The 14,939-nt window shown below is 46.8% G+C and overlaps 1 protein-coding gene across 5 annotated transcripts in view; it reads right to left on the minus strand.

Moving 5' to 3' along the window:
- HRH1 (histamine receptor H1) overlaps positions 1 to 14,939 on the minus strand; it is a 96,583-nt gene that overhangs the window by 60,196 nt on the left and 21,448 nt on the right. For 2 of the 5 annotated variants that reach the window (XM_057506605.1, XM_057506602.1), the window contains one exon: positions 14,358 to 14,782. The exons of 2 other annotated variants lie outside the window; for them this stretch is intronic. In XM_057506605.1, coding sequence (XP_057362588.1) covers positions 14,358 to 14,703 — 346 coding nt within the window. In that variant the 5' untranslated portion in view covers positions 14,704 to 14,782. Of the gene's footprint in view, positions 1 to 14,357; positions 14,783 to 14,939 lie in introns of those variants that run through there. One more of the 5 variants, XM_057506608.1, reaches the window with a different exon arrangement.

Genomic DNA, 14,939 nt, shown 5'->3' on the forward strand with positions numbered 1-14,939 from the left:
CTGGCCTTTGTCTCCTCCATTACAGCCTCGCTGCACGCCCCCACTCTGTTCCTGTGAGCCATCACTGCTGTAATGAGCTGGCTGAGGTGGGCCAGAGGGTTAGCAAGGGAATGATGTCCCCACCCCCATACCTCCTCTGGGCTGCTTCTATTCCCCCATCTCTTGGTTTCCATGACAGCGTCTGGCAATGAGGCATCTACTTCAAAATGCTGGCAGGAATGCCAGGCAGGAGCCACAGAAACAAAGGCCTTGGGAAGAGGAAAGGGAGCTCTCATCTACTGAGGGCCCACTCTGCGTGGTCCAAGACTTCACATCCAGCACCTCCCTTATGCTTCACCCCAACCAAGCGAGAAACCTACTGCTGTCCCATTTTACAGCTAAGGAGACTGAGGAACAGAGAGGAGAAGGGGCATGCTGCCCATCAGTGGGAGAGCCTGAATTTAGATTTCTCCGGATCCCAGGCCCAGGCCTTTAATCACTATGCTGCCCTGCCTCTTGGCCAAGGTTCTATTGTTTAAGTCATGAGCTCTAACACTTGCTGTGGGGCCTTTGGGTGAATCTCTTCACTGCTTCTAGATTCTGCAAAATGGGGTTCCATTGCTCCAATAGGCTGTGAGGACTGAAATAAGCTGGGGGAAGCTCCAGGTTCCTGGGCAGAGCTCAATAAAAAGGTCTGCTTCTCCATTTCCACCTGGAAAGATCCCAATCCCAGGGTTCCTCGCTGGTGCAGAGCCAAGGCCACCCCAAATCCACTAGAAGAAGTCCGACCCAGAGGTGTTCTGTGCATGCTACTCCTGCCCCAGTGATCCTAACAAGAATAGCTCTCCTTTGCAGGCATCCACTTTGCACCAGGAGTCCCACTAGGACCCTACATGCTCACAATGACCCCAGGGAGACACAACTCTTATGCTCTGATTATAAATCAGGACACCCATCAGTGGAACCTAAGGTAAGCCCCTCAGGAATAGAAAGGAAGCAGCGCTTGCTGCTTGGGTAACTGGAGGAAAGCGTATCAGAGAGACAACCGTTATGCCCAGTTCTACCTTCAAAACAGACTTGGAAGCTGATTATGTCTCATCACCCAAGTTACACCGGTCCAGACCCCACTGCCCGTCTGAAAGACAGCACTAGCCTCCTGTGCTGTCACTCCGCCACAACTCTCCCTTCCTTTGGTGCACGTCCACATGGCACCCAGGGCAATGCCTTTCACCAGTGTTTGATCATGTCACTGGAGCTCCCACGGTCTACTGAACAAAAGCCAGGCCCTCGCAATGGCTCATGGCCCTGCATGTCTGGCCTTGTGGCCTCTCTGACATGATCTCCTATACTTGCCCTTGCACTCTGCTCTTGCCTCCTCACTCTTTCTAGAACATTTAAAACCACTTCCAGCCCAGGCCTTCCTGCTTCCTCTGCTCAGAATGCTTTCCCCTTGGACACCAGCATGCTTCAAACACCCCTCCCACCCTGTGTAAAAAAGACACCTCTCGTTCTCTTATTTCCCACCTCCTGCCCTGCTTATCACTTCTGCTCTTCAACACTGCATTTTATATTCATTTGTGGATTTATTTATTGCCTGTCCCTCTATCAGAGCATAAGCTCTTGGAACACAGGATATTCTATCTTGTTCATCTGGTACCTTAGCACTCAGAACAGTCCTTGACAGTCATTTATGGGTTATCTGTGGGGTTCCCTGGGGCAAAATTTCTGGACAACCAGATACTGGCCAACTGAACTAATTCCCTCTGGAAATGGTAAATGTGAAACATACAGAGCAGCAGCAGTTGGTGGGATATGGGGCAGAAATCAAAAGCCATAAGGCCACAGAAACCATGAGACAACAGGTATTATGGGACAACAGATGTCATAGGCCAGCAGAAGCCATGGGAATATAGATGTCATGGGGTATGAGAAACTGGGGAACAACACATACCATAGGCAGCAGAAATGAGGGGACAACAGATGTCATGGGTCACCAGAAACCAGGGGACAACTGATGTCATGCAATAGCAGAAGCCAGGAGATAGAATACAGCCTCCACCTGGGAGGCACCTTTGTCTGCTTTGTTCTACAGAGTATCTCATGTGCCCAGAGGAGGGCCTGGTGCATAGCCAAGAATGCAGAGAAAGCCCCTGGTGTTCTGAACTGGCACGGCAAACTTGCTGTTAGAAACTCGGCATTGAGGGGGCAACCTGGCTCTATGCCAGTTCCAAATCTTGGGTGTCCAAATCCTGTAACTCATTCAAGCTTGCTGCTTCAATCCACAGAACCAAATGTTCACTTGAGTTTTCTTCCCTACTTGCCTATGGGATTTTCCTGTTTGTAGCAGAGAGAAACAAACCAAATCTCTGAGTATCAGTGAGCACTCAAAATTGGAAAACCAAAGCTTAGTTTTGTGACTTATTCCTGCTACTTAGCCTGGAACTCACACCTAGAAAGCTCACTTTTTATAATTATAGAAGGATAGAATGAATGGACAGACTGTGTAAGCTGAGGTACCAAGTGAGGAATCGGAAGGGTTACCTTATGCTGAGCAATTTCCAAAATTATTTCAGGCAATTAGCATTATACTTTGAGGAGCTTCATAGCACTGGGAAAAGGGGTCAGGAGGATCTCAGTTCAAAGCCTAGCTTGGCTAAACTGGCTGTGTGACCTTGGGCTAGTCACTTAGCCTCTCTGAGCCTCCCTTATCACTGTGCTTTCTCATCCAAGACCATCACATCCCACTTCACAGATACTTGTCTAGCATCTGTCTTCTCTACCACCTGTAAAGGCAAAGGCTATATTTGTCTGTCTATTGAAGCACTGCCAGCACAAGAAGGGGCAGGATCCCCACAGACTCCAACTCCGGCTTTCCCTTCCCGCGCCCCTGCTGCTGGCCTGGGAGCTGCCCCTTTGGGTTTGGTAAGGTCCCTTTCAGCCCTAAGAACTTCAATGAGAACTTTTTCTTCTGCAGGCCACTGGCTGAAATGTCTGCAGGCCAATGTCTACATCTGACCTAGAAATGAACTGCAAGGCTGTTTCTGTTTCCATCTTGATTCAAGAACTCCATAAAGGAAGCAGAGTCGTATTCAATTAAGTGGGGAAGCTATAAATCCTTTATGCCCACAGAACTGGAGTGATTTCTACTAAGATCCAGATATCAGAATGCACAACGCAATCTATGACAGCAGCCCTATGTGGAAGAGGAAAGAAGGTGTGAAGGAGAAAGCAGCTTATTTTTGTGGGCAAGAAGAGTTTTAGAGTAAAGAGAGATAAAACACCATAAATTTCCATCTCTCAGGGAGTTTACAGTCTGGTAATGGAAAGAGACAGGTAAACCAGGTATTTATTTTATTTTACACTACGATGAAAATGTGGTATCACAGAAGCACCTAAGCCAGTCTGGAGAATAAGGGTATAAATGAAAACAGGGGCTGACACTAATCAGTAGGTTCCTTCCGTCTCCATGCCCACCCTTATTACATCTGTAGTTGGGCCCTGAACAACACAGGTTTGAACTGCATGAGTCCACTTACATGTGGATTTTTTTCAATAAATACACTGGAAATTTTTGGGAGATTTGCAACAATTTGAAATTTTGTTTTTCTCTAGCTTATTTCATTGTAAGGATGCAATATATAATACATATAACACTAAATATGTGTAAATTGGCAGTTTGTGTCATTGGTAAGGCTTCTGGTCAAGAGTAGGCTATTAGTAGTTAAGTTTTTGGGGAGCCAAAAGTGGACTTTTGACTGTGTGGGAGGTTGGCACCCCTGACTCCCACATTGTTCAAGGATCATTCTTTTCTTTACACAGAGTATTTCTCATGCTTCCTATCTACTTTCCCACTGTAATTACTTTCTGTTAACCTCCCTGATCACACTATATGATGTGACCTCACCAGGCCACTTGCTCTTCCTGGAGCATGTGTCTTCCTATCTCTGTGCCTTTGCTCATGCTGTTCCCTCTGCCTAGAATATACTTCCTCCACATCTCTACCCATTGAAACCTTATGTTTCAAAGACCCGGTCACCTCATTCATTCATTTGTTCATTCATTCATTCATTCAACAAGTATTTTCTGAGTGCTTACTATGTCCCTAGCACTGTGATGGGTACAAGGGATATAATGGGGAACCACCCATAGTCCATATCCTCAAGCTGTTTACCGGTTACTATAAGGAGTAATATGTGTGTGGTAGACCCAGGGGGTGCTGTGGGTCCAGAGAAAGGTGCTAGCCCAGCCTGTGGGGGTGGGGAGGGCAGTGTTCAGGAAAGGCTTCCTGGAAGATGACACTTGTAATCTGAGTTCTGAAAAATGAGGTGAAAATGGAGAGAGGTGTATATGAATGTGTGTGAACATATATAATTGTGGCCATAACAGTAGCTGACTTTCTGGGAGGCAGGCACTGGGCAAGCTCTTCAGAGGTATTAACTCCTTTAGTCCTCTCAACCCTTTGCAGTGAGTACTATTAACTTTCCCATTGTCTAGATGAGGACTCTGAGGTACAGAGAAGTTAAGAACTTGCTCCTGGTCACACAGCTACTAAGTGGCAGAGCTGGGATCACATTCAGTGTGACCCCAGGCCCATGCTTTCTACTACTACTTGGCTGTCTTATGCTGTTGGAGGTATTCTGCCCCTTCCTCTTTTCACTTATGAATTCATTTATCATGGACATATTTCCAAGTGGCACAGCTCAGATTTCATTCTTTTTAATGGCTGCAGATGATGTCACTGGATTTTGAGCAGAGAAATGACCCGATCAGATTTGTCCCTCGGTAGACAGCAGGCGGCCACCTCGGGGCGGGAAAGCAGTGTTGAGGCCCTGGGGAGGGAGGGGGAGGCCTAAGCTCTGGCTGAATAGGGAAGACAAAGAGGGGGCCGGGAATGTGAGAGGACATTGGAGTCCCATTCTCCAATGGGAGAAGGAAATGGGAGAGGAGAGCCTCCGGACCTCTTTCTTACAAGCCCTCTTACAGACTCAGGCAGCCTCAGGCCTGCGTGTTGTAATCCTCCCTCAGCACGCTCCAGCTAGCACTTCCAATTAAGAGTGAGTGATCCTCAGTCTCAGTTCCACTGAGCTGTGCAGAGGTGCTGCCTGTGGAATTCTTAATTCTTGGAATAATCTTCACCCAGAAGGGTTACATCTATTCTACCCAAAGTGCGAAAAACAAAACAAAAACCCTACAAGCTACCAGTAGCTCTGCTTTAGCACTGTCCCCTAATAATGCCCCATTCAACCTCCCCATACTCAACCACTTGCCAGTCCTAACTCATCTACTCCAAGCCAGTCCCAGTCTGTCCACCTCTCTCTATTGTCGCCTTCCCCTGGGCCAAGCCACATCCTCTCTCACCTGGAAGACTGCAACAGCCTCCTCAACTGTCTCCCAAGTCCATGCTAGCATAAGGTCTAACTATCTTCAACCTTAGTTTTCCTATCTATAAAATTGGTGTACGAACACTCATCTCACAGGACTGGTTACATAATGAATGGAAAGCTCTGGCCTGGAGTGGTTTCTTAATAGATGAGAGCTCCTTTCCTCAGTCAGCTAGAAAGGTCAGGACTGTCTTTCATACCCCTTCAGAGGCCTTTGGATCCCCCTACCTCTCTTGAACTCACTCCCCACCTAAAAGCTTCTTGCCTTGTTTCTTTCCTCATGCCTCCTTCCATGTAGTGAAAATTTCTCTAGCTTTGTACCTCTGGCCTCTCTCTACCTCCCAATTTGCTTCTCCTCTACATCTGTGGATTTGAAACATGAAATAGGCAAGTATAACTCATGCCCTTCTCTGCTTCTCTTAGGAGTCAGCCTGCCTGCAGGGAGCATGCATCCCACTGTGCTCTCTACCAGGGATCTAGAACTGCCTGCACCTGGGCAGGTGGGGACACCTGTGCAATTTTGGTCTTCAGCATTAGCACACATCCTGCCCCACTGTTTCTCCGAACAGTAATAATGGTGACATTTTGTTCTCCAGTTCCTTGCCTTTTGTCTTAATTCTCAGTTGGTCCAGAACTCAGGCCAAACAAAGGAGTGCTATTTATTCACCCCTTCCACCCCTGACAGGAGGGAGCAGCAGGAGAAAACCCTATCCTGTGTTCTTGACTTGTTATTGGAGTTTCTCAGGGCCTCAGTCAAGCCTGGTGCTGGGTGCTGTGAGAATCAATCAATAAACGACTGACAAATATTTTCTGAGCTCCTGATACAGCCATGAAAAGAACTCGTTTTTGCTCAGTTTCTTACTACTTTTGAAATGCCTAAAAGCATCTTCAGGTGTTACCTGAATTCTACCAAGGGCCAAGTATACATTCACCATTTTGATCGTCTTCACCACCATTTGCAAGACCAGGGCATGCCCTTGTCTCTTGTCTTTAACAATCTGGCTGTGATCTTACTTTCTTCATTCAGTGTTTTTACTGCACATCTACTAGGTGCCAGGTGGTAATTAATGAAGGCACTGCTGGTATAGCAGTAAACCAGGCAGATGACATCCCTACACTCTGGCCTGGCAACCCAGCTAGGGCTATGAGGAAAACCAATGGGGAGTTGAACGGACTTGGGGGAAGGGTCAAAACAGGGTGGTCTGGGAAGGCCTCTCCAAGGAGGGGCATCTGGATCCTCAGTGCTGAGAAAGCACTGGTTCATTGCAAGTGTGGGGGAAGAGGCTCTTAATAATGCTGTGAGATGGATATTAATATTATCCCCCTTTTCTTTATCCCCAGATAAAGAAACTGAAGCCAGGGAGGTTACAAATGCTTCCTCTGGGGCCAAAGAGGTAACTATTGGCATCAGGTTATGAGTCCAGGTCCGGACTCTGAAACCCCAACTATTATCACCAAAACCACTTGCCTCAAGGCTCTACCTAGCACTTTTTAAAAAGAATCTTACCTTGGAGAGCTTCAGCAAAGTGGCATGCAACATGCCCTCAAGAAGCTTCCAGTCTAATTTGAGAAAACATCTTTATGCAGGAAACACGAATCACATGAGGTGGGTCAGAAATTGATTTAGAGGATTAATACAATTTCAAATTTTAAAAACCCAGTGGGATTTGTTTTAGAACATGACAATAAGACTCCCAATTTCTTGTGGGGAAATAAACCCATATAATATGTTTATTTATTAATCCATTTATTTAACAAACATTTAGAAGTTTTCAAGGTCTGTTGTAAATGCTTCCAATCAATATTAATTCTTTCAAACTTCACAACTCACTTAATACTCATAGCAATCCTATAAGTTAATACAATCACTAACCTGCTTTACAGTTGAGGGAATCAAGGCAAAATAGGTCGGATGACTTGCTGGGAAACACTCTAGCAAGTGGTGGAACCAGAATCCAAAACTACATCATCTGGCCCTGGAACTTTTGCTCTTAACTATAAGCTGAATTTATGAGTATGATTTATATAATTGAATTTATATATATAATTACATTTGGTCTCTTTGTCTCTTTCTGCTTCACATGAACTTGTTTCCAGGAAATTGTGATGATCTGATTTAAATGCAGAATTGATCATTTCCCCCAAATTTGGTCTAGGGGGCCCTTGGGAGGCTTTGAAGAGGTAGACCATTATTCTCTAGGAAGGCTGAAACTGAGATCTCTCAGAGGTCTGTGTTATGCCCATCAGGGTAGACCCACTATACAGGCAGCTAGGTGCCATGGACAGAAGAAAGAAAATGAGGCTGCCATTATTAGCTCATGACCCACAGTCACACATGCGGATGCTCCAGACCATGTGTTGGGCTGGCAGTGGAACTGCACTTCACGTGAGTCAGGGTGAGGGATACAGGATATTTAGTGATGATTCTTTCCAGGAACAAAGAAAAACCACCTAATAAGTAAATGAAATTCTCCTGAAAGAACAGGCTGAGTGAAAATTGCCTAGAAAAGTTTGAAAGGAAAATAAAAGAAGATAGGGGAAAGCAGATGCCTTTGTTAGTTATTAAAATATACACCACACAGATAGTCATCAAAGCAGCAATGACACAGAACCCCCTCCTCTCCTCCACCTGCACTGTGCCCAGCTGGGGCTAGTCCTCTGTGCTCTACCATGAACCCTTCTAGTTGCTGGCCCCTGGAATCAGCAGAAAGTTCAACACCAGAACAGACAGCCTGGAAAGAGACCTGCTACTGATGACAGAGTTTCTGGGTCATGCAACCCAAGACCCAAGACAGAAAAACCCTGTAAAGTTGTCCCCTGGAGTTATGCAACACTGTCCCTCTGCCTCCAAACATAGAATAAGTTAGGGTATCATACAGGTGGCATAGGTGAGGAAAGGAAGAAGAGCTCAGTAAACAGGATGGGGACAACTGGTTAAATATGTGAAAAGAAAATTAAGTTAGATCTTTATCTTACACCCAAACCCAAACAGGTTAGAGAGTGATAATTTAGTGTGGAATATGAAACCATTAAAACAATGAGAACTAGAACCCTCATTTTCCTAATCTGAATAATGGGGGAAAATAGTAACTAACTTGAAGCATTGTTACGGGGGTTAAGAGAGATCCAAGTTAGCATAATGCCGGGCACTTTAGTAAAAGAGGGTTGAGGGAAGATGTAGCTGAGAAACTTGCCCAAATCTAGCTATACCAGGAGGACAGATGCAGTCAGCAGGAAGGGTGTGCCCCCTCTAGTAATCTGGGGATTCCAGGCAAACTGATAACAGAGAGAGGAAAAGCCTCTCCTACCAACTGGAAGAGGAATGGTCCATGGAGTCAGTTTCCTCCATCTGTCAGCACCAGGGAACAATGATTCACAGCAAGTACACTGTCTGCAGCTGCAGCAATTTTAGAAGCAGAAGGAGACTTGAACAGAGCTCACAGACCTCAGACTTTTACCCTGGGCTGAGTTCCCTTCATCCAGGATCCTTGAAAGGAAGAACCCTACCCAAGCACCAAAGGCTGAGTTCTCTCCAGAACACTCAGGACAGCTGGGTTCACAATGCCTGTCCACCCCCACCCAAGGCACCCAAGTCTCTCACTGGCAGAAAGTTCTGCCTTGGACTGAACTGAAATCACTGTTCTTCCCACCCTCTACTTTACTTCCACTCACTGGGGGCCTCACTGGTGAATTCCACCAAACACTAAATAAGAACAATACCCAGCTTGCATAATCTCTTCTAAAGAACTGAAGAAGTGGGAGCACTGCCTATCTCATTTAGTTAGGCTGGAATAACCTTGATACCGAAGTCTGACAAATAAGCACCAGAAAGGAAAATCACCAGATCTCATTCAAAATGTTAAAATCCTAGTCAAAAAGGTGAGCAGAAATAATCCAGCAATAAAGATACTATAGGACATCTTAAATTGTATTTATTCCAGAAATACAAAAATCAATGTAGTTCACCATGTTAACAAATTGAAAAAGAAAAAACATCTGACCATCTGAGCAGATGCAAAAAAACATGTTGAAACCACTTCCACTTATGACTAAGAAAAAAAAAAAAAAAGAAACACTCAGCAAACTGGGAATAGAAAGGAACTTTAATCTGATACATAGATTATCTACCAAAACCCTACAGTAAACATTACACCTAATTGTCAAGTGTGGGCAGCTCCTCCATGAAAGCTGGAAAAGGTTAGATGCCCACTATCCTTTCTTTAATTCATTTTTGTATTGAGGTTTTAGCCAGGATAGTAGGCAAGGAAAAAAAAAAAAGGAAGAAAAGGATTGGAAAAGAAGAAACAAAAAACTGTTATTTGTACCTACTCCAGTTGTGTATGGTGTTTCCAAAAGAATCTATAAATACTTTTTTTTGAATTACTAAGAGAACTTAGTAAGATTTCTAGACACAAAATCATATGCAAAATGCAAATATTTTTTTCCAAAATGTAACCAACAGAGCATTAACTTAAAAGACATGTATATATTTATATACACACACATACCATTTATAATACCATTCAAAATGTCAAATAACTATGAATATATCTAACACAAGATGTGTAAAACCATCAAGAGAAAATTAGGAAACTATGCCAGAAGAAGTTAAAGATATTCTAAATAATGAAGAGAGATACCATGTTCATGGAAGACTAAATATTATACCTTCCACCCTCTAGGGGGAAATAGAGAGCTCAGCTAGCAGTTCAGAGCAACCTGGGCTTATATTCCACCACCTATTGTTTCTAAAATGTGTGACTGGGCATTCCACCAACTCCTCTGAACCTCAGCTTCCTCACCTGTAAAACAGGAATAGCCATTCTGTCTAGTTGTTAGGAGTCAGCGGATGTTAAAGCACTTTACTATGGAGTGTTGTATAAATACAGGGATTCTTATGACTAGCATTACTGCCCCTTGGTCTGAGGATGGGGAAAAGTTCTCTCCTCTAGATTAGGCCAGCTGTGTCCTTGCTTCTGCTCATCAATTTTTCATCAAGAGCATTGCTGAGTGCTTACTCTGTGCATAAGATTTCCTCATTCAGTCCTCATAGTAGCCAAAAGGCTGGTGCTCTATTAGCCTCATTTTACAGATGAGAAAACGGGAGGCTAAATCAAGCAACCTGTCATTCATAAATTCATTCATTCACTTATTCAACATTCATGAGTTCCTTCTACATGCTAGGAGCTGTGCATACCCTGTGAATAAGACAGACATGTTCCTTGCTCTATTAGGACTGACAGTCTAGTTGGAAAGATAGCCAAAAATCATATCACAACTAGTAAGCCAGCAGAACCAAGATTCAGACTCAGGTCTGTTAGGTACTGGAGTCCATTCCTTTAACCACTCCCTGAAGGTGCCCTCCTCAACTTCCTCTGCTCTCTTGTGATGTAATAATTTCTAACGTCTGTTCTGCTGGCAATGGCAAGTTTCAATGCAAAGCTGCTGCACAGATTGAGAGCTGTCAGCTTCGATCCTGGCCCATGTGATCCTCATGCATTATCACTGGAGAATTACAGCAGGGAAGATGAATGCCTAAAAGAGGAGAGGCATCCTGCTCCCCCACCCACCCACAGCATCAGTGGCATTGTTCCCAACAAGTGTGTGCCTGAGTCCTCTGCCACCATTAATGGCAGAAGTGAGTCACTTATAAATAAGATACGGGAGCTTTATTATAATTACATCCCAAGATTCAGAAATGTTCAGCGTCACTGTGAAAGGGAGGGCAGCAGGTGACTGGGGCTTGAATGATCCTCTGCCAGGTACATCTTTCAGATAAAACGTCTTGGATCAGGAGCAATTACAGCTAATGCCTAGCCTGAATGCTAATGAGAATTACTTACAATTGCATGTAATTCTTTGTCATTTATACTACCCGCTTTTTTCTTCTTTTCTATCCTGGCATTAATCATGATAAATAGACACTGGGAACATGATTAATGGCCATTTTTCAGATGAGGAAACTGATGCTCCAGGTCACTCAGCTCAAAGGGCCAGGGCTAGGGTCCTAACCCTGAACTTTTATTACTCCACCATTCCATCTTTAAGGGAAAAATATTTCAGAACTCTGGATGTTGTCCACTCACCTGGAAGGTGTACAACATATACTAAGTTAAGTCTAGGACAATCTGAAAGACAGCTGGGATGTTTTGTTCTGTTTGCCTTTGCCTCGGTGAGGATAGGGCAGCTATGGGTAGATGTTATGAAATGAACTTCAAACTGACCCTTTGCCATTCTACAACCACTAAGAGGCCCACATTTGTCCCTTGGGGACCTGAGAAATGACCATGAAGATAGAACCTGAGCTTAAAGATAGGGAAGAGCCTTTTTCCTGCCCACACAGGCGAGAAAACTGTCCCAAATCCATGCCCCTCAGAACCAAGCCAGAGCACAATGTTCAAGCTACAGAGTGAAGGAGTGAGGTTAGCCATAAATAAGTCTGCACTGAGACTTTGGGTTTTGGGCTATTTAAAGCTGGAGACTGCAATAAGACTTTGGGACACACTTGTATATCTAACACTAGAGCTACTCCCACTTTACAGACGAGAAAGCAAGAGGCTTGCACAGGTGGGGCAGCTTGCCAGGTGGCAGAGCCAGGATACAAAGCTGGGCCTACTTGACCTTAATAACGACAATAATGACAGCTAACATTTAAATAGCACTTTTATATATTACAATTTAGGTCTATGTACATGAACACAATTCTCTCATCAACCCAGTAAGGAAGGTTCTATGGATACTATTATTCTAAAAGTGGGGAAACTGAGGGACAGAGTATAGCAACTTGCCCACTTGCCCAAGGCCACAGAGCTCGTGACAGTGCTGAGATTTGAGTCAGCTCCAGAATCCACATTTATGATCCTTTTGCTATGCCCCCTCTTTGTTTTGGAAAGGCCACATCATTTCCACGAGGCACAGCTTGATTGTAAAAAGGAAGGTGCTAACATGGAATTCTGAGAGTCCAAGGGCAGGAGGTTCAGAGACAAATTCTTCTTCCCTTAGACACTCTGCTGAGGGCCAGGAGGGACCAATCCAGCACAGGACTGCCCACACTCCTCTAGGCCGCAGGCTAGGTAGGTAGGCACTTCCAGTTTCCACCTAGCTCTGAAGTCATGGACAAGGAGGGCCGGGCTATCTTCTGCCTAGGCAGAATTCTTGTAAATGGTACCAGCCCTTCCCTCCCTCCCCACAGACTCTTCCTCCACCAGGGGAAATGCCTCTTGAGATAGCCAGGCAGCCTCAGGCTAACTTGGCTTGCATGTGAGGGTCCAGCAAGCCCTGAGTCATATCAGGATATTTAATGGGGGTTGTCAGGGAGTCCTGTGGTGATAACCCACTCAACAGCAGGCTTCTTGAAGGACATCAATCAGAAAGAGTGGTGCAGGGGAATTGGGGACCCTGTTGCCTGGCATCTCTCTACTTTCCACCTTTGCTGCTGCCAGCCACAAGCAGGAGGAACCTAAGATCCCATCCACAACCTGAATTTCACTGATAATCTAGGAGTCAGGGTAAAACCTCTGCTCAAATCCCAACTCTGCCATGGACCATGCGGACAATCTCAGGCAAGTTACTTAACCTCTCTGAACACCTCAATAGACTGTTCAACAAAGCTCATGATAATAATGCCTGCTTTGCAAGGCTGCTGTGAGAACTAACTAAGGTAATGCATAATGATACTCTGATCTGTCCACCCTCTCTCCACCTCTCATTCTCTACTGGTTTTTGGCTGATCCAAGAAAAAATAGAAGATTGAAGAACTCAACTCCCCGGACCCGGACCCCTGTGCCCCGCCCATGACTCCCAACTCTCCTCTCCTTCCTGTTCTGGCAACACACTCCAAATATGCTCCCATCACAGAATGAATTCCCAAGCACCCTCCTGCCAGGGGACCTTGCTCAGACAATACTCCCAGGGCTGTCCCCTCATACCGGTCTGAGGTGGGAGCCCCCTGCTGGATGACAGGGACCTTGCTTGGAGCATCACCGCAATGCCAGATACCGGGAAAAGCGGTGTCTCGGAGACATCAAGGTATTCGGGGTGGTGTCTCCTGGGGTCGTGTGGGGTGTGGGTAGTAATCACCCAGAAATAAAAAGTGGCTTCCATGAGGAACTGCCGTGCTCCAGCTCCCGCTCCTGACTTACTTGGTTCCTTCCAGAAAAATCTAAAGCAACTTCCAGAATTTGGTCCCTCTCGTTCTTGTCCTGAAAGAGCGGTCCCGACGCTCTTCAGCCGCCAGAATCCACTACCTGGCAGAAACCGCCACCGTTTTTTCAGAGTCCTCCGCCCGGTACAATGGGGAGTTGGTGGTCCGCGCTGCCTAGGCTTGTGGCCCAACTGCAAGAGACCAGGAGGTGGTCTGCCGATTCCCACATCCGACCCCTGGTGACGCTGGCTTTGGTTAAGTGGTTTGGGTCCAGACGACTGAGGCTCAAAACCCTGGCTCTCTCCTTGACTCTGTGGTACTCCTAGGCACAACTCTCCCTCTCTGAACCTCAGTTTCTTCTTCCGTAAAATGAGTATAATACTATAATAATATCCATTTCATGAAGTTACAGGGGAATCGAAAGAGATAACGGATGTCCAGCGCCCAGCACAGACAACGCAACCAGCACACGCGCTGTTAACTACGGCTAGTATCAAACTGAGAGCCTGAGGCAGTGGGGAAACTGGAGGTTCACCCTCTCCGCAGCAGAGCCCAGAGGCAGACGCTCGGGGTGCACACCCTGCACACCCGGGTGAAGCCACAGGTGTCTGCGCGTCCGGGTGCTGGGGCCAGAACTCGGTATCAGGAAAGGTGCCGCGGAGTGAGCCGCGCAAAGGGACCCTACTCAAGTCGCCCGTGTCCCTAGGGCCTTAAGCGCTCCCACCCCACGCCAGCTGGCTCCGGGGGTCTCTGCCGCTCCACGGGATGCTCAGACCTAAGCCCGGACAGCGCACGGCCTCGCCCCGCCCCAGCGGCCCCGTTCCGGCCCCTGCCTGCGCTCCGCTGCGACTCACCGGCGCCGGCTCCCGGGAAAGTTTGGTGGTGCGGCGGCCACTGCGGCCAGGCTGCTCCGTGCTCTGCAGCGGCGGCGGGGGTGGCGGGGGTGGCGCAGAGGGAGCTGACTGGGGAGGCGGGGCGCCGGAGGAGGAGCCGCGCGGACAGGGGCCAGCCCGGGAGGTAGGGAGGAAGGCGGAGACCCGGGCCCGCTGGCCTGCAGCGCCCCCACCACGCGCTCCGCGTTCCTAGGGCCTCTCCCACGCCGGGAGGGGGCGCGAAGGGGGGAGCCTGGGGCTCGGACACCTTCTCCCACCTCCCGCCCAGCACCCCAGGCTCGGTCTCTGCGCGGTAGGGTGGCTCCATGGGTTTGAAGAGAGAGGGGCAAGAAGGGTCAGAACCTTGGGGAGAACTGCCTCCCGCTCCCCCACCTCCGCACACACACCTGAGAACAGACAGAAATAGATACGTTAAAGCAGCAGAGATAGAAACAGAGAAGAGATGTTTAGAAAAGTCAACCACAGACCGACTTGATACACGAAGACCTCCCCTTATTCCTGCTAGAGCGCCAAAATACGAAAAGACAAAGCCCAGGCAGAGAC

The sequence above is a fragment of the Manis pentadactyla genome, chromosome 1, assembly GCF_030020395.1.
Source record: "Manis pentadactyla isolate mManPen7 chromosome 1, mManPen7.hap1, whole genome shotgun sequence".
In the NCBI taxonomy this organism is placed as follows: Eukaryota; Metazoa; Chordata; class Mammalia; order Pholidota; family Manidae; genus Manis; species Manis pentadactyla.